This window comes from Leptidea sinapis, chromosome 3, assembly GCF_905404315.1.
Source record: "Leptidea sinapis chromosome 3, ilLepSina1.1, whole genome shotgun sequence".
NCBI classification, from domain to species: Eukaryota; Metazoa; Arthropoda; class Insecta; order Lepidoptera; family Pieridae; genus Leptidea; species Leptidea sinapis.
In genome coordinates, this window is record NC_066267.1 from 15,871,850 (window position 1) to 15,889,701 (window position 17,852).

Here is a 17,852-nt window from a genome sequence, read left to right on the forward strand (position 1 = left end):
AATTAATATTTTTGTTTTGGTTTGAGTCGTGGGGTCTAAAGCACACTCGTTTTTTTATGATAACGGCAGGTATACTCTAGCGGTGAAAACTTCTACTATGCGGTAGCTGTGGGCAAAGAACAAGACCCGGACACAGATCTGACATACTTGCGAGGCAAGAACACCTGTCACACCGGCATCGGAATGGCTGCTGGTTGGATCTATCCGCTGGCTTACCTGCTCTCTAATGGTTGGATGAGGTCAGATTTTGGTTTATGTAAATTAATTGTAACATTTTATTTTATACGAGATATCGTCTGCATGCAATCCGGTTAATGAAGATTCGATCTATAGTAAGGCTAATGAGAAGAGATAAAGAATGTAAACAAAGTTTCAGGGGTTCAAAACATTTTTATCGATATCTCTGAATATTTGAAATCAACAACTACTTACAATAACAGCAAAAATCCACATGAAAACTAATAGTAACGGATTAATAATAACAAAAACACTAAGATAATACGGAAACGAAAAAATATGTATCACTGCGAATGCAATCCAAATACTTAGGTTTTAACTTGTTCAAAAAATGGCGCACCAAATGTTGACAAATGCAGTACTGAGTGCTTTCTTGTATCACGATCACGCAAAACAGCTATCGTTGATTGACTTCGTTACTGCGTACGAGTAGGATAGTAGGTTAAAGAGATTAAAAATACAGTTATTTTTCTTCGCAATTGTACACGCGCAATCAAGTTTGCTGTCTATTGAGCACTAAACACACCATGGTTAGCAAGTACGGATACGCGCTACGCTCGATCGACGTCAGCACTGACCGTCGGTTTGTTTCCGTTATTCTATAACCACGAATTATATAAACTAAAATAGGTATTAGGCTGACTAAATGGTCCCGAAATTATATACAAAACACGATAAACTTTAATACTTAGACCTGAAAACCTAGCGGTGTCGTATTAAAGCGCAACTGCGACTAGTTAGATCTACAGTGCGAGTGCCTACCTTGCTAGAAAACCAATGCATGCCCCTGCTTTGGTGGTAAGGAATGTGAAACAGAGGCGGACAGCTGACCTCTACTTGTTGAAAAGAATATGCCTACCAAATTTCAAGTCTTTAGCTCTAGTGGTTCCAAAGATATCGTGATGAGTGACTATATACGTGGAAATCTCTTATTATAGAACTATTGAACATGGGAAATGGATTGTCTGGATTAAGACCACAAACTTTCAAGGATTGGCATTAAGATTTGAATGGTCAGGGCGAATGCGAGACGGATCGGAAATTTAAGATTTGCGGGCTAACTCGACATGCAAAATGTTCATTAAATAGTTGCTGCAGATCTGAAGAATTGCTATTATCATTGCTGCATTGATCTCTTGACATCGATCAAGTTATTTGTCCATGTTGCCCATGAAGTATAATTGTAAAAATTTAAGCTGTGCATCTTCGAGAGGTTGCAGTGATCCAATACGATGGTGAATCCGTTCCATATCTACAATATCAAAAGCAAAATCCGTATTACTGATTTATAAACACTTTTTTTAGAATTAGCATATACAATACATAGGAATAAGTAGGTATGTTATTCTTCTACTGTATTGTGTGTAAGTATATAAATAAATAAATACCTTGAATGTCGGATTAAATCCTCGTTCTTAGATGTCTGCCCCAAATGAGGTAATTTGGAAACAAACATTGTATTTTTGAGAGTTTTCTAGAAAATGGCAGCACAATTCTTGCGTTTCTCCGCAGAATACTCGCAAATAACATCCATCGGCCCAATGCGAAAGCTAGTATGCAAGCAGTACTACAGTACAGTATAAGTACTGCAATCGTATCGAAACGCTGCTCGATTCAAATCAGTACTTCATAAATTTCTTCTTGTGCGTCGAAAATTATCTATCTCTGAGGTTTTACTGGACGATTTCGTATTGCCAGCCGATGCGTTTTACGGGCTGCTACGCTTTGCTTTTGTGATTCATAGCACGAAGTTGATCCATACTGACGCGGTTCTTTTCTTCAGTTCTTTCATTTGCAATGTTCGAATCCTAGTTGCATTATGTCTTTGTCAGGAATAATTTGATCGTCTTAGTCGTGACATTGGTAATGATAATATCGGCACAATAAGTTAATAGTCATTCGCACACTCGAAACAAACACATCAACCAGTCAACTTGAATAACATAACGTGTACTGTCAGTTGTATTTTATTACTCATGTAGCGTGAAACTAACAAAAAACTTCATTGAATTCTTTCTATTCTCGAGGTGTCATGAAAATGTTAATTCATACAAAATGTATCAGAAAATAATTCTTTCTTATAATAATATTTTTTTCGATATTTTATTACTTATTATCCTATTACTCCAAAAAAACAAACAACAGAAAAATTGGTTCAGCCGTTCTTGAGTTATAAATGGTGTAACTAACACGACTTTGTTTTATATATATATAGATTTGGCAAAGTGTTGTTTGTGCAGACCGTACGGGAGCGACGGTGCGCACGCCGCGTCGCAGTACTTCTCCAAGTCGTGTGCGCCCGGCGCGCTCAGCTCCGAGTACGTGGACTCTGGCACCGTGCCTCACGACAACCTGTGCCATCTGTGTCATGGAGCTTCGTTCCGGTAACCATATTGTGAATGAATTAGAAAAACACACCACCATAAATACTACTTTATAGAGAGGCTTCACAATTAATTACATTACTTATTAGTTCAATATATAAATCACAACTCAGTAGTAAGTAGGTCCGCGTGTTTTGTGCCAGTGTCATGGCGAATCGAATTATAATGACAAGCCCTTCTCGGCTCATTTTTTGTTTGTAATTAGACCCGTATTGGACCCTTACAAGCCATGGATGGGCTTGATTTTATTACTTTTATTAAACAAAGACAATTACATTACATTACTTAATAGCTATATAAATCACAACTTAATGGTAAGTAGGTATGTGTGCTTTGTGCCAGTGTTGTAGCGAATCGAATTGTTATGCCATATCTATCCCAGGTAATTCTTTGTTTGTAATTGGAACAGTAATGAAGCCATCTTATAAGCCACGGTTGGGTTATTTTTTTTGTTAAACAGCCGCTGCCGTAGAGACGCGAGCGAGGACTACTACGGGCACGTGGGGGCTCTGCGCTGCATGGTGGAGGGCGGCGGAGACGTGGCCTTCGTGAGGCACACGGCGCCGGCTGAGGTGTCGGGCGGCCGGCGGCGGGAGTGGTGGGCCAGGGACCTGCTGCCGGCAGACCTGCAGCTGCTGTGTGTCTCTGGTGAGTCAGGCGGGACATGGCGGGACAGCAAGGGCTGACACGAGCAAGACGTTCAGCTGATGGGGCTCTGCGCTGCATGGTGGAGGGCGGCGGAGACGTGGCCTTCGTGAGGCACACGGCGCCGGCTGAGGTGTCGGGCGGCCGGCGGCGGGAGTGGTGGGCCAGGGACCTGCTGCCGGCAGACCTGCAGCTGCTGTGAGTCTCTGGTGAGTCAGGCGGGACATGGCGGGACAGCAAGGGCTGACACGAGCAAGACGTTCAGCTGATGGGGCTCTGCGCTGCATGGTGGAGGGCGGCGGAGACGTGGCCTTCGTGAGGCACACGGCGCCGGCTGAGGTGTCGGGCGGCCGGCGGCCGGAGTGGTGGGCCAGGGACCTGCTGCCGGCAGACCTGCAGCTGCTGTGTGTCTCTGGTGAGTCAGGCGGGACAGCAAGGGCTGACACGAGCAAGACGTTCAGCTGATGGGGCTCTGCGCTGCATGGTGGAGGGCGGCGGAGACGTGGCCTTCGTGAGGCACACGGCGCCGGCTGAGGTGTCGGGCGGCCGGCGGCGGGAGTGGTGGGCCAGGGACCTGCTGCCGGCAGACCTGCAGCTGCTGTGTGTCTCTGGTGAGTCAGGCGGGACATGGCGGGACAGCAAGGGCTGACACGAGCAAGACGTTCAGCTGATGGGGCTCTGCGCTGCATGGTGGAGGGCGGCGGAGACGTGGCCTTCGTGAGGCACACGGCGCCGGCTGAGGTGTCGGGCGGCCGGCGGCGGGAGTGGTGGGCCAGGGACCTGCTGCCGGCAGACCTGCAGCTGCTGTGTGTCTCTGGTGAGTCAGGCGGGACATGGCGGGACAGCAAGGGCTGACACGAGCAAGACGTTCAGCTGATGGGGCTCTGCGCTGCATGGTGGAGGGCGGCGGAGACGTGGCCTTCGTGAGGCACACGGCGCCGGCTGAGGTGTCGGGCGGCCGGCGGCGGGAGTGGTGGGCCAGGGACCTGCTGCCGGCAGATCTGCAGCTGCTGTGTGTCTCTGGTGAGTCAGGCGGGACAGCAAGGGCTGACACGAGCAAGACGTTCAGCTGATGGGGCTCTGCGCTGCATGGTGGAGGGCGGCGGAGACGTGGCCTTCGTGAGGCACACGGCGCCGGCTGAGGTGTCGGGCGGCCGGCGGCGGGAGTGGTGGGCCAGGGACCTGCTGCCGGCAGACCTGCAGCTGCTGTGTGTCTCTGGTGAGTCAGGCGGGACATGGCGGGACAGCAAGGGCTGACACGAGCAAGACGTTCAGCTGATGGGGCTCTGCGCTGCATGGTGGAGGGCGGCGGAGACGTGGCCTTCGTGAGGCACACGGCGCCGGCTGAGGTGTCGGGCGGCCGGCGGCGGGAGTGGTGGGCCAGGGACCTGCTGCCGGCAGACCTGCAGCTGCTGTGTGTCTCTGGTGAGTCAGGCGGGACATGGCGGGACAGCAAGGGCTGACACGAGCAAGACGTTCAGCTGATGGGGCTCTGCGCTGCATGGTGGAGGGCGGCGGAGACGTGGCCTTCGTGAGGCACACGGCGCCGGCTGAGGTGTCGGGCGGCCGGCGGCGGGAGTGGTGGGCCAGGGACCTGCTGCCGGCAGACCTGCAGCTGCCGTGTGTCTCTGGTGAGTCAGGCGGGACATGGCGGGACAGCAAGGGCTGACACGAGCAAGACGTTCAGCTGATGGGGCTCTGCGCTGCATGGTGGAGGGCGGCGGAGACGTGGCCTTCGTGAGGCACACGGTGCCGGCTGAGGTGTCGGGCGGCCGGCGGCGGGAGTGGTGGGCCAGGGACCTGCTGCCGGCAGACCTGCAGCTGCTGTGTGTCTCTGGTGAGTCAGGCGGGACATGGCGGGACAGCAAGGGCTGACACGAGCAAGACGTTCAGCTGATGGGGCTCTGCGCTGCATGGTGGAGGGCGGCGGAGACGTGGCCTTCGTGAGGCACACGGCGCCGGCTGAGGTGTCGGGCGGGAGTGGTGGGCCAGGGACCTGCTGCCGGCAGACCTGCAGCTGCTGTGTGTCTCTGGTGAGTCAGGCGGGACATGGCGGGACAGCAAGGGCTAACACGAGCAAGACGTTCAGCTGATGGGGCTCTGCGCTGCATGGTGGAGGGCGGCGGAGACGTGGCCTTCGTGAGGCACACGGCGCCGGCTGAGGTGTCGGGCGGCCGGCGGCGGGAGTGGTGGGCCAGGGACCTGCTGCCGGCAGACCTGCAGCTGCTGTGTGTCTCTGGTGAGTCAGGCGGGACATGGCGGGACAGCAAGGGCTGACACGAGCAAGACGTTCAGCTGATGGGGCTCTGCGCTGCATGGTGGAGGGCGGCGGAGACGTGGCCTTCGTGAGGCACACGGCGCCGGCTGAGGTGTCGGGCGGCCGGCGGCGGGAGTAGTGGGCCAGGGACCTGCTGCCGGCAGACCTGCAGCTGCTGTGTGTCTCTGGTGAGTCAGGCGGGACATGGCGGGACAGCAAGGGCTGACACGAGCAAGACGTTCAGCTGATGGGGCTCTGCGCTGCATGGTGGAGGGCGGTGGAGACGTGGCCTTCGTGAGGCACACGGCGCCGGCTGAGGTGTCGGGCGGCCGGCGGCGGGTGTGGTGGGCCAGGGACCTGCTGCTGGCAGACCTGCAGCTGCTGTGTGTCTCTGGTGAGTCAGGCGGGACATGGCGGGACAGCAAGGGCTGACACGAGCAAGACGTTCAGCTGATGGGGCTCTGCGCTGCATGGTGGAGGGCGGCGGAGACGTGGCCTTCGTGAGGCACACGGCGCCGGCTGAGGTGTCGGGCGGCCGGCGGCGGGAGTGGTGGGCCAGGGACCTGCTGCCGGCAGACTTGCAACTGCTGTGTGTCTCTGGTGAGTCAGGCGGGACATGGTGGGACAGCAAGGGCTGACACGAGCAAGACGTTCAGCTGATGGGGCTCTGCGCTGCATGGTGGAGGGCGGCGGAGACGTGGCCTTCGTGAGGCACATGGCGCCGGCTGAGGTGTCGGGCGGCCGGCAGCGGGAGTGGTGGGCCAGGGACCTGCTGCCGGCAGACTTGCAACTGCTGTGTGTCTCTGGTGAGTCAGGCGGGACATGGTGGGACAGCAAGGGCTGACACGAGCAAGACGTTCAGCTGATGGGGCTCTGCGCTGCATGGTGGAGGGCGGCGGAGACGTGGCCTTCGTGAGGCACATGGCGCCGGCTGAGGTGTCGGGCGGCCGGCAGCGGGAGTGGTGGGCCAGGGACCTGCTGCCGGCAGACCTGCAGCTGCTGTGTGTCTCTGGTGAGTCAGGCGGGACAGCAAGGGCTGACACGAGCAACACGTTCAGTTGATGGGGCGCTGCGTCGGTGCATAGACCCCAAGGATAAACAAGCGAGTGAGTCCGACTTTTAACCTAATCCAGAGGAGACTTGGCCTAACACATTCATGCTCTATCACACATTCTACTATTCGAGCGGAAAGAATCACACCAACTCCCTGACAGCCTCGACTGGTTTGGGGGACTCCGGACCAGTATGCCGTGTAGGGACCATGAACCGTGGTATCACATCCTTTCCTCTTCGTTTCATTCACGCACAGAATATCTATGGATCGTTCATCCATCATCTGACATACTTCATCTACCTTATCATCCACTCCTCCTCTTACATTCAACGTAGCAAAGCGGCTCTCCATGGGCCGCTTTTCGCCCCCGCGAGAAACGAGACGTGATGGGTGGCGAACCATATCGCCGCCATTTTGGTGAAATAACCTATTTTTATTAGTCTCCATTGCGCTCCCACGAATAGGAAGGGAAAGGTTTGTCCACCCCAGCCGAGCCCCGCATGCCAGGGTAAGGCTAGCCTGATTCTGGGTCGCCCGGTCCCAGGGCAGTGTGGCACGCTAACGACTAGGCTTGCCCCTAGCCATGCATCCATCCGCGCGGCAGACGTTGGATTGGCGGAGAGGGTAGGAATAGGGAAAGGGAAAGATAGGTGGTGTGAAAGGAAGATTGGTAAGTTAAAGTGGGAAATAGGAAATGTAGGATATTACCGCCCAGGAGGGCAAGGATAAGGATACTATACCACAACTTCCGGACAGGTAAGTTGGGATGAGTATCCCATGACTTTTACATCATCAAAAATAATCCTTAAGAATTCATTTTGATACATAATGATATGACTTATTTAACGTGACAATTTCTTTAGCCGCATTGGGTACTTTTTGGTAGAGTAAAATCTGGTGGGCTCGCGTCAACGACATGCTCATGACTGACACAAGCGATTAACAAATAATTAAATATATAAATGTAAATATATTGTACAGTTACACACTTTTTGGATGGGTGAAATATCGTTAGTTCGCATCATCGAAATGCTTGCAGTAATTTCTGTAGCTATACAGTTGACGAAGTAAAATTAAATAAATTTAGTGAAAAGTTTAATGAACATTGTTTAAATAGTGTTTTTGTTTGATTTATATATTATTGAAAAAAAGTTTGAAAAATAAATTGAAATTAATAATTTAATTGCTTTTAAACATTGTTTAATTTAATTTTAATACTAAAAGTTTACACTTCCATTGGCAGTCTCTACTACTGCCAATTTATTTTTTTATAAAAAAGGAGGACAAACGAGAGGACGGGTCACCTAGTGTTAAGTGATCACCGCCGCCCATATTCTCTTGTAATACCAGAAGAATCACAGGAGCGTTGCTGGCCTTTAAGGAAGGTGTATGCGCTTTCTTTGATGGTACCTATGTCGTATCGTCCCGGAAACACCGCACAAGGAAGCTCATTCCACAGCGTTGTTGTACGTGGATAAAAGCTCCTTGATAAGCGCACTGCGGAGGACCGCAACCCATCCAGATGGTGGGGATGATATCCTAATTTGTGGCGTGTCGAAGGTGGAGATGGAATCAGGTGAAACAGCTCTTCGGAACACTCCCCTTGATAAATGCGGTACAAGACACACAATGAATTACAATTGGTTTTTGACAGGCACCCGAGCTCCCATCCACGAGTACAAGAAGTGCAACCTCGGTAAGGTTCCTGGCTCCGTGCTAATGGGGCGCGCAAACCACACCGAGCTCGACACCTTCTCCAACCTGATGCTGTACGCGCAGCAACTCTACGGAGCCACAGTCGATGATGATTTCAGGTAAATATTCGTTTGGCTTATAATATAATAAGATACGTTCAATACAGCTGTATTACGGAATTCAAAAGAATTATTAAAAAAACGTTTATGTGGTAAAGGTTACTATAACATAAATTACTTTCTTAGTGATCATTTGGCTATAACGGAGTCGATCTCGTAGGGAAACTCCGAGCATAGCCCACTCCATTGCCCTCTGAGCGCTCATGAGCTTCCTCATAAGGCGTATAGTGCCAGTAAGTCATCACTGGCATGTGTGATGCTATTTGGTTGAAAACCTTCATATTCAGACTGGTATTCCCCTTCCCATGGACTTACCAACCTTTCGGTTATCAAGATCTACATCCCATTTGCGCCAAGCCACTACGAGTCCGACACCAATGGAGGGGCACTGATACCCAGTGAGCTCCCCTCCCCCATAGCCCCCGTGTCGGTAAAGCTACCTCCACCACGTTTGACGGGTAACCGCCGAGGAACCTTACGGAACCTTCAGGTCAATTGAAGGCCACCGCGCCCGTTGCTCGGATAACCGAGATGAGGTGGCTACTTGGCCAACTTTTTTGGGTGAGCACCCTGAAGTACAGCTGAACACCCTATACCGACTGTCCACATTCAGACTGGTATGTGGGAGGAGAATATTTTATGGAGCTTCCCGAACGGCAATCCAAGTTGGATTAGACGAGTGAACTCTATCGCGAAATTGGACCGGCCCAGCTGGATAATTTGTCCAAGGTAGACGTGCTCGTTAACAATTTCGAGAGTACAGTTCTCACCTGTTACGGGAGAAGGTGCGACATGGACATTTGACATGATCTTCGTCTTGTTCATGTTTAATTTTAATTCTGTTGTTTAATTTTCTGTATTTTTTTTTATAAAAATAAGGGACGAGAGGAGCAGGACGTTTAGCTGATGGTAATTGATACGCCCTATCCATAACACTGTAGCCACTAAGGATTTCTTGAAAAACCCAAAAATTCCGAGCGGCACTACAATTGTGCTCGTCATAAGATGTTAAGTCTCATTTGCCCAGTAAATTCACTAGTTACGGCGTATTTCAGACCGAAACACAGTAATGTTGACACGTTACTGCTTCACGGCAGAAATAGGCGCCGTTGTGGTACCTATAATCTAGCCGACATCCTGTGCAAAGGAGCCTCCCCCTTCACATATGTATTGGAGAAGTTTTGGTGTCAAAATGGAGGATTATATCTGTCATCCGTTCTCGAAGAACGAGCCTCCCGCTGGTAAAGTGTAGTGTAATCCTAACGGGGCACGTTCAGTTTCAGCATGTTCTACTCGCAGCCGCCGTTCGCCGACCTGATATTCAGCGACGCGGCCGTCCGCCTCAAGCCGCTCGCTCACAGCCGGCGCTCCGCACAGCTGGTCGCGGGCAAGTCGCTCCCACGAGCGGCCCGGCTCGTGTCGTCGGACGCGCCGACTTCGTCCGCCTACATCGCGTCCGACCCCGACTTTTTGTCGCACGCCTCGCAGAACGCGCTGGGGAATTATCTCGCTGTTGTGATATTCTTCATACAGTTGTTTGTCATTCAGTGAATTAGATCGATCTGTGCCGTTTATGTAATGCAATACAAACAAATACGAATAGTTTATTTTGTCTAAAAACTGTGTGTGTACTTATGTATGCACGCAAGAAGTTATAATTCTTTGGCCTAAAAAATCATCGAAAATCCTTAAAATTATTCATTCCTCATGCTATTCTACGTTTGTAGAAAGAACAGTATTGTAAAAACCTTGCAACGATAGCTTTGACAATTGAAAAAATAACGAATACGGATGTACAGGCTTGAACCCTTTGCCTATCCTATAATGGACGAAAAAGACGGTATTCTACAACAAAACCATGTATAACATACGAGTAATACCAACTAGAAAACATATTTCAACAATCATAGTACAAATATTAAAAGAAACCTTACATACTTAAATTTGTTAAGTGCATCTAGAGAAGTTGGTAATGCTTCCTAGACTTCTTTCATAAACTCGTCACATACAGACAGTAGGATTAGGCCTTATTCCAAAAAATAGCTGTTCTGTGAATAGTAGCTATGTAGTCTACATTATGACAACAGGTACATGGCTGAGCTCTAACTCCCTAAGTATTCCTGTGTTTACGATATTAGTATCTCCCCCTGCATCAGTGAGTTATCACATAGTTCTAAGAATGTGTAGCAAAAATAGATTTTAGTAGAATAGGTTAGTATCACACATAAGCAATATTAGCTTTTACTTTTGAATATTTGTTTATATATTAAATTAAAACCAGGCAGGTTAAACACAATAAGTTCATTTGAATATTTTTGTGGAACTATTTTATGTGATCTGTTAATCCAAATTATGAATATTGGATTGTTTTTCAAAATTGGTTAAAATAAAGTATAGGTCACAATTCACTGAACAATATATCTTATTGTAATTTTTTATACTTTACGACTTTTACCATTTCAAGTAATAATTTGTGGTCCGTATCGTCACTTTTATTGTCGATAACCTGCATGTTTGAAAAACTGATCACTTATATTAACCAACTTTTTAAACTATCTAGAAAATTCAAAATAAGAAACTAATATTTTTCCAATTTGAGGTGTAAATTCAAATGAAGCATTTGATCATAAATATGAATTTCGTCCGCTACAAAATAATATCATAAACATTTGTTTGTTTTGCATTGCATGTATGCTAATTTAATCATATCAGCTGTTTTATTCGTAAAATAATGAGTAATCAATATTATATATAAATGTTGTTTAATATAACTATTTTGTGAATTCTCGTTTGCTAACATATTTATTGGGTTACCTGAAACATTCATATTGTAATGATATGAATGTTTCAGGTACTCAATGAATTGACTCAGTGTGTCTGTCTGCGACTTTTATCGCATGGTACATTCAAGATGATTCGTCTACTAATGCTTAAACCTTACTTAAGCCACCATGACACGTAATAGCCTTTTTACGCGTAATTCAGATTATTTTGATAAAATTATGACTCTTGTCAATCTATAGTTAAATGATGTATGTACAAACCATTGTATGATGTTCTGTTTTTAAATAAGCCAATATTTCGTGTATATTTTGCTAATTAATCAATATTTAGGTTAAATTTGTGGTGTTTTATATTTTAAATATAGTGAGTAGCACAAATAACATTAACTTATATTTTTGCATAATGCTCTGATAATAATCAGACATAGAGATTACGGAGATAATGTTATGTTAAAGTATAATACATACTTGAAATCAAGGTTTATAAATTTAATTTGATATATTTTTATGAGCAGCTGTTATTTAAATTTAAAATATTTTTCTACTTATATTGTGCACTATTTTAGTTTGTAAGTGAAAATGACATTAGTTTAGACTTTACTAAATTTATCTGACATATTTTGTGGAGTATAAATTTTGACTAATCCATCCATAAGTGCCTGATTTTTTTATATTTAAACTTTTATTTATAAGAATATATATATAAAATATTTGTATTTGTATTAAAAGCTAATTATTGTACTCCGTCCAAATGAATCTTGATTAAAATGTTTCACAAATAAAAGTTATAATAAAAAACATAGTTTTATTTGATAAAGTTCTTATGTAAAGTATTCAATGTAGTAATTGAAGTTATTAGTATATATTATTATAGCACAGAAACCCAGCAGGCAGTTCTTCAAATTCTTTCATGATTTTTCTAAGATCTGTTCGTCTACAAATAATTCGATTTGCCTCTATTTTTGTTTCACCTAATCTGCTAGCATGTTCCCTCCACTTTCCAAATAGACAATTTGTTTTTGCCAACTCTGTATTGATATATGGTAAAATAACACTGCACTTTGATGTTCTCTTTGCACACAATTGTAAGGCCTTAAATGAGACATAACAAATATGATTTATGCAAAATACCAATGAATAGTCTTCAGGCGTGTTTTGTAGCAATACATTTATAATGGAATTACATAGTTTTAGAGTCACTCTCTTATACAGAGGGATATATTTGAACATTTCACTTTCCGGGCAAATTACTGACAAAATTGAACAAAACTTATTTGCAGAAATACAAAAGGTAATAAATATATGTCTCCATATTATTTCTTCGTCTTTGTGATATAGGTTAAAAATATGTCGGTTAATTGGTATGGCAGATTGACCAACTCTATTTTCTAAAAATTTTACAAGATTCACAATGGCAGGGGAAAAAGTAATTTTAAAGCACATCTGTCCAGTAAATATCTTATTAGCTCTACTAACAATGAGTTTCTCAGTATCATAATTATAGCCAACAAAAGTTATGTTCTTGCTATGTTTAAAATCTTTATGTTGAAAGTTTATAACAGTTTTCTGTTTATTAACATTGGGATAGTTTGATAACTTATCCAAAAATGTGATTGCATCTTCTACACTGTCAGTTATATACAAATAGTCATCTACAACTCGAGCAAACAATTTCAGCCCAATCTCATTATGCTCTATATGCTGTTTAAAATACAAATCATCCATATAAGAGTAATAAAGCTCAGCTAACGCTGGTGAATATTGATATCCTTGGACTAATCCAGTCTTCCACTCATAGACTGAAGACCCTATTCGAACAAGAAGCGGGCTATGCAACTCTGAAACCAACTCTTTCAGATGTGTTGCAATTTTTTTATTCAAATGCTGTGAATATTCAGTCTTTTTATAATTAAAATGCTTCTCAGCAATAACCTTGAAAAGCTTAGATCTATTAATACATCCAAATGCATTGCTTAAATCGGTTTTAACGAAATAAAGGGTTGGCTTGCCTTGTACTGACCACTTTGAATACAATGACTGAAACTGGGTTTCAACTCTAGGGTTCTCCTTTCCATTTAATTTTCTCAGGAGAATAAGCCTTTCTTTTACTTTATACTTTTCAGATGAGTTTATCATATTGTTCTTGTATCTTACAATTGGTCGAAAATCATTATTTGATTTTAATACCAAATGAAGTCTAGGTATTTCTTGGTTCATCTGTTTAATCTTCAAACGTTCCTGCATGCTATACTTCCTTCTTGCTAATTTTCCCAGTGAGTGTGCAGCTTTTACAATCGTCCCTCGTAACATCATCAAATGGATTTCTTTATCAAAACAGTGATGCCAATTTGATTTCCAAAAGTAATACAGCTTGTTCTCATCCAAATCTTTTCGCGTAGTAACATAAAAATTTAAGCAAATGATAGCTGATAATATATATTTAAATAACCACAAAAGAATACATTTCAAAAATAATTGTGAATTCTTTAATTCGTGTTTATTCCATGGTTCCACACTGTAGTCCCAACTTTGTAATAGATTTTCAAATATATAACATTGTTTTCGCATTGTAAAAATGATAATTTTAATGCATTTTCGAAATATTTTATAGTTGTGATTACATCCAAATAAAGTTTTTGGAATAATTTTATTCAAACCTTTCTCACAGCCTTGAAAAACATCATTCTTATTAACTTCAACTAACTTGCGGTCCTTTGTACTATTATGTTCAGAAAAAAAGTTCTTAAAATCTTGACTGCAATTTGTTTTAATATTAGTTATCAAATGATTTAAAATATCTAGAAGTTCCAGCGACAACACACTTACCAAGCATTCCTCTTCAAATATGTGTTTTTTTATTTCTTTGCTATTCGTCTTCAATAAATTCATATTAAAAATATTACTAAAAGACCTCACATTTTGTTTATTCACAAAATAATTAGAAAAGCAAACCGCAATAGACATTACACAAACTATAAATTTAAAATAACAAAGCAAATTATAAACATTAAAGATGTACACAAATAACATAATATGACTCAAACATAATATTATTTTGTAATTTTGCGGCGACTTGTCGGAACATGCACAAACAGAAAAACACCAAAATTTCGCGGGCTTTTTTCTTTGTGAGGGAAGGGGATGCGGGGTGACAAGGGACATCAAGGAAAATGAAAAAAACTGTGAAATTCAAGCGTCAAAACTCAAAACCTTGTTAGAGCTTACATTAGAGAGAGATCATTATATTTTTTTTTAATCTTTATTATTATTGATAATATTCTATCTAGTTTTTTCTTATTAAATTTTAACTAAATAATGAATATTATTATATAAACAAACGTGCAATAAATACGCGCGAATGCATAAATGAATTTCTGCTAAATGTAAAAGGAGTGAAAGCTACATTAATTTTATGTGGTAATTAATTAAGTTTTAAGGTTTTTTTCAACTCATATTAATTTGTAAAACTAAACATAATCTATAAATGCAGAAATATATAATTTATTTGGAATTACATTAACCAATAATTTTCTTATTACCATACGCTGTAGCATTGCCAGCTTTGCACAAACTTGCCCATTTCGTTTTAATTACGATATGTCGCATTTGCTTACTTTTTCTCGTTTTCTACTATTCGGTAGTAACTAATTTTATGTTATTATTTAATTTTATTGTTATTAGTGTATTTTTATAAATGTAACTCCATTGGTAGGTACTCCGTCAGTTATGCGAGCGTAGTGGTTAAATTATCTTTGTTGTGCGACACAAAGAGGACGTAAATACTACGTAATAAGAGACAGGACTGCCTAAATTGAAATGTAGTTTAGTATGAAACAAAGAGTAATTAATATAAGTATGAAATGTGCATTGCTTAAACCGTAGTGGATTTCGGCTAACTCCTTTTTTATATTATGATTATAGCCGTCATGTGTCAATCTGTCCATGACTGCACGTTTCATACAATCGAGTGAATCGCTTTATTCTTATTTCTTACCCATCGGTTACACCAAGAAACAAGTCAAGAACTTGTTTTATACAAAACTTGTAGAATACTTGTCAAAACATAATTATTAATTTCAACATGTATTGCAATTGTTTGAAACATTCTTGAGTTCACACTGTGTTGCCAACAAGTTTTTGTACAAGTATAAAACACATTTCGTTCACATATAGATCTGAGACATGTTTGATACATTGACAGCGTTCACACCAACTAAAAATATACTTACATGTTTTAACAAGTATTGTTCATTTTAATGAAGTTTATGTATAATATTTAATATTTAAAACAAGTTTTATACTCTATCCATGCTTGGTGGATAAAGTTTTAAACATATACCGGACAGACCGCTTTTTTAGTGACAAAGAAGAAGATAAATGGAGTGGTCAAACACATAAGCTTTATTAGCAATATTTATCTTGGCTTTATTAAGATATTATTTCGATACTTTTATAATCGTCTCGCAAGCATGAGTAATGCATTAACTACATTTTGCCTTTGATATCCGATGCAAATACAAAGAAGAATATGAGTCATCAGTAGCTAGAAATCTCAAATAAACAGCTAAAAAAAAAAGCGCGTACAGCTTCCTTCAAGGCCGGCAACGCTCCTGTGATTCCTCTGGTGTTGCAAGAGAATGTGTGCGGCGGTGAACACGTATTACCAGGTGACCCGTTCATACGCTCGTTTAAAAAAAACATTGCTCTGCTGGAGTGATGGCATCTCGATACTGTGAATTCTGCTAAGAAAAGTATGGTGCAACTTTTTGAAGCAAATTCTACAAATTTACTGGTCTCATTCTACAAAATATCTGAATCTACTTCTGTCTTCTATTAAATCATTCAATAAGGAACGATAGGCCTCTTCTTGCTGTCGGCTCCTCAAAAATGATCGCGACCAGTTTAACCAGACCTGCGTAGTTTTCTTGAATTTCCTTCATTCTATAAGATGTACAAGTATACTACACTCATGACGCAAAGTTCCGCAGTACCTTCACTTTCTATTGTCTGTACTAGTAGCCAATTGTGTTGTCAAATTCATTAACTTCTGCACTGACATGTCTTAAACAAGTTTATAACTACAAGCCTACAATAACTATAAAACATGAGATCATATACATATAGACAACTAAAAGGTGACAAACAATTCATTAGACAAGTTTCTTATTAATATTGTCTATTCGTGAAGGAATTACTTCCCAAGCTAACTTTGCCTGAGTCTAGGGTTGTCACAAGTCGAATTTCATCAATAATATATTTTACTAAGATTTAAATACGTCGGTATTTTCTCACTGATGTGCAAAGGCTTCTGCAACGATCAAACTGAATACAAATTCATTAGTAGTTTTGAGATTGACTTTGTTGACTTTTGATAAAGTGTTTTAAGGTACATAAGCTAGATCAAAATATGGTAAGTGGCAACTTAATACCACGACCACTCTGAATTCTGATACATACTGATATTGAACAATTTTTTAACGCAGCACACGTTTCCATAAATGCGAAACCTAGTGCATTATTTTCTGTTAGTTGCGAATGACTGTTGATGTATTGTTGTTATGCTTCACTAGATGGCGCTTTTCAGAACAGTAGTATAATTGAAGATAGTTTATTAATTTACAAGTTAAATTATTAGTCCTACTATCCTAATAATAATATAGATGCGAAAGTTTGTAAAAATATCTGGATGTCTGGATGTATGTTTGTTACTCTTAAACGCAAAAACTACCTCATGGATTTTGATGAAACTTTACATTATTTTAGCTTACACATCAGAATATCACAAAGGCTTTAATTTATAAAATAATAGTGTGAATTATCCCTAATATAAAAAAACTGAAATGTCAAGTAAGTAGGAAAAATATCTGCAATCTGCAATCTATTTCATGCGTTCTCCGCGAAAACCACAGATATACATAATAATGTTTAATGGAAATGTTTACCTTAAATAGTCCTACAAAAAAACCCCGCGACAGTATCTACATTTTATGTGTTATGTGTGTGTAAGCCATTATCACCAAAATACTGAACTATTAATACAATAAATATTATTAATTTATTTCCAAGACACTTTTGATAGTAACAAATTGATACTTATCAACATAGAATCTTATCAAAATAAATGCTTTTATCGAATCTGGTATTTAAAGCACTTATAATAATAATTATAAACGCGAAAGTTTATAAAAATGTATGGATGTATGTTTGTTACTCTTTCACGCCAAAACTATAGAAAATCATTGAAAAATTGATAAACCGATTTTAATAATTTTGTTACCGACAAAAAGCAATTTTTTTTGTGAGTGTCATATATATATTATGCTATAATAAACCCGAAAAAAGAAAAGACTGTTTTGTAGTCTTCGTATTTGTACGTCGGAGAAAAAACAGTTGAACACTTTAAAAATAATATATATTGCAAAACTACGTTTGCCGGGTCAGCTAGTTTAGTTTTATTTTTAATGTTTGTTAACTTAAAACAGAACCATAACATTGATATGATTATCATATGATTGCCGTTGAGATCTTTCAAATTCAAATTCAAATATTTTTATTCAAAATAGGATTCAAAATCACTTATTGAACGTCAAAAACTACCACCCATTCAAAAAAAGACTGCTTCACACTGGGCGCAAGACACTCAGCGGGCTTTTTTTTATACAAAAATATTTACAGATT

At 41.9% G+C, this 17,852-nt stretch overlaps 2 protein-coding genes across 8 annotated transcripts in view; one reads left to right on the top strand and one right to left on the bottom strand.

Moving 5' to 3' along the window:
* LOC126978564 (melanotransferrin) overlaps positions 1-11,956 on the top strand; it is a 36,251-nt gene extending 24,295 nt beyond the window's left edge. The window contains exons 12-16 of one of the 2 annotated variants that reach the window (XM_050827524.1): positions 70-239; positions 2,478-2,621; positions 3,082-3,269; positions 8,232-8,391; positions 9,669-11,956. In XM_050827524.1, the coding sequence (XP_050683481.1) occupies positions 70-239; positions 2,478-2,621; positions 3,082-3,269; positions 8,232-8,391; positions 9,669-9,942 (936 nt within the window). In that variant the 3' untranslated portion in view covers positions 9,943-11,956. The remainder of the gene's footprint in view (positions 1-69; positions 240-2,477; positions 2,622-3,081; positions 3,270-8,231; positions 8,392-9,668) is intronic. The other variant, XM_050827517.1, reaches the window with a different exon arrangement.
* Positions 11,957-11,965: 9 nt separating this feature from the next.
* On the bottom strand, positions 11,966-14,885 carry LOC126978615 (uncharacterized). 6 transcript variants are annotated; one of them, XM_050827623.1, is made up of 3 exons: positions 14,714-14,879; positions 14,001-14,146; positions 11,966-13,929 (listed from the first exon to the last, which is right to left on the bottom strand). In XM_050827623.1, exon 3 carries the CDS (start codon positions 13,740-13,742, stop codon positions 12,030-12,032), a length of 1,713 nt encoding a protein of 570 aa, XP_050683580.1. In that variant the 5' UTR covers positions 13,743-13,929; positions 14,001-14,146; positions 14,714-14,879; the 3' UTR covers positions 11,966-12,029. The 6 variants fall into 6 exon arrangements, with proteins under 6 accessions (XP_050683580.1, XP_050683562.1, XP_050683588.1 ...); XM_050827605.1 differs by having other exon boundaries at positions 11,966-14,146; positions 14,789-14,885; XM_050827631.1 differs by lacking the exon at positions 14,001-14,146 and having other exon boundaries at positions 11,966-13,561.
* Between the last annotated feature and the right edge of the window lie 2,967 nt (positions 14,886-17,852).

Coding starts and splice junctions, on each gene's coding strand:
- LOC126978615 (XM_050827590.1), bottom strand. CDS start 14,336: ATGTCCCTTGTCACCCCGCATCCCCTTCCCTCACAAAGAAAAAAGCCC.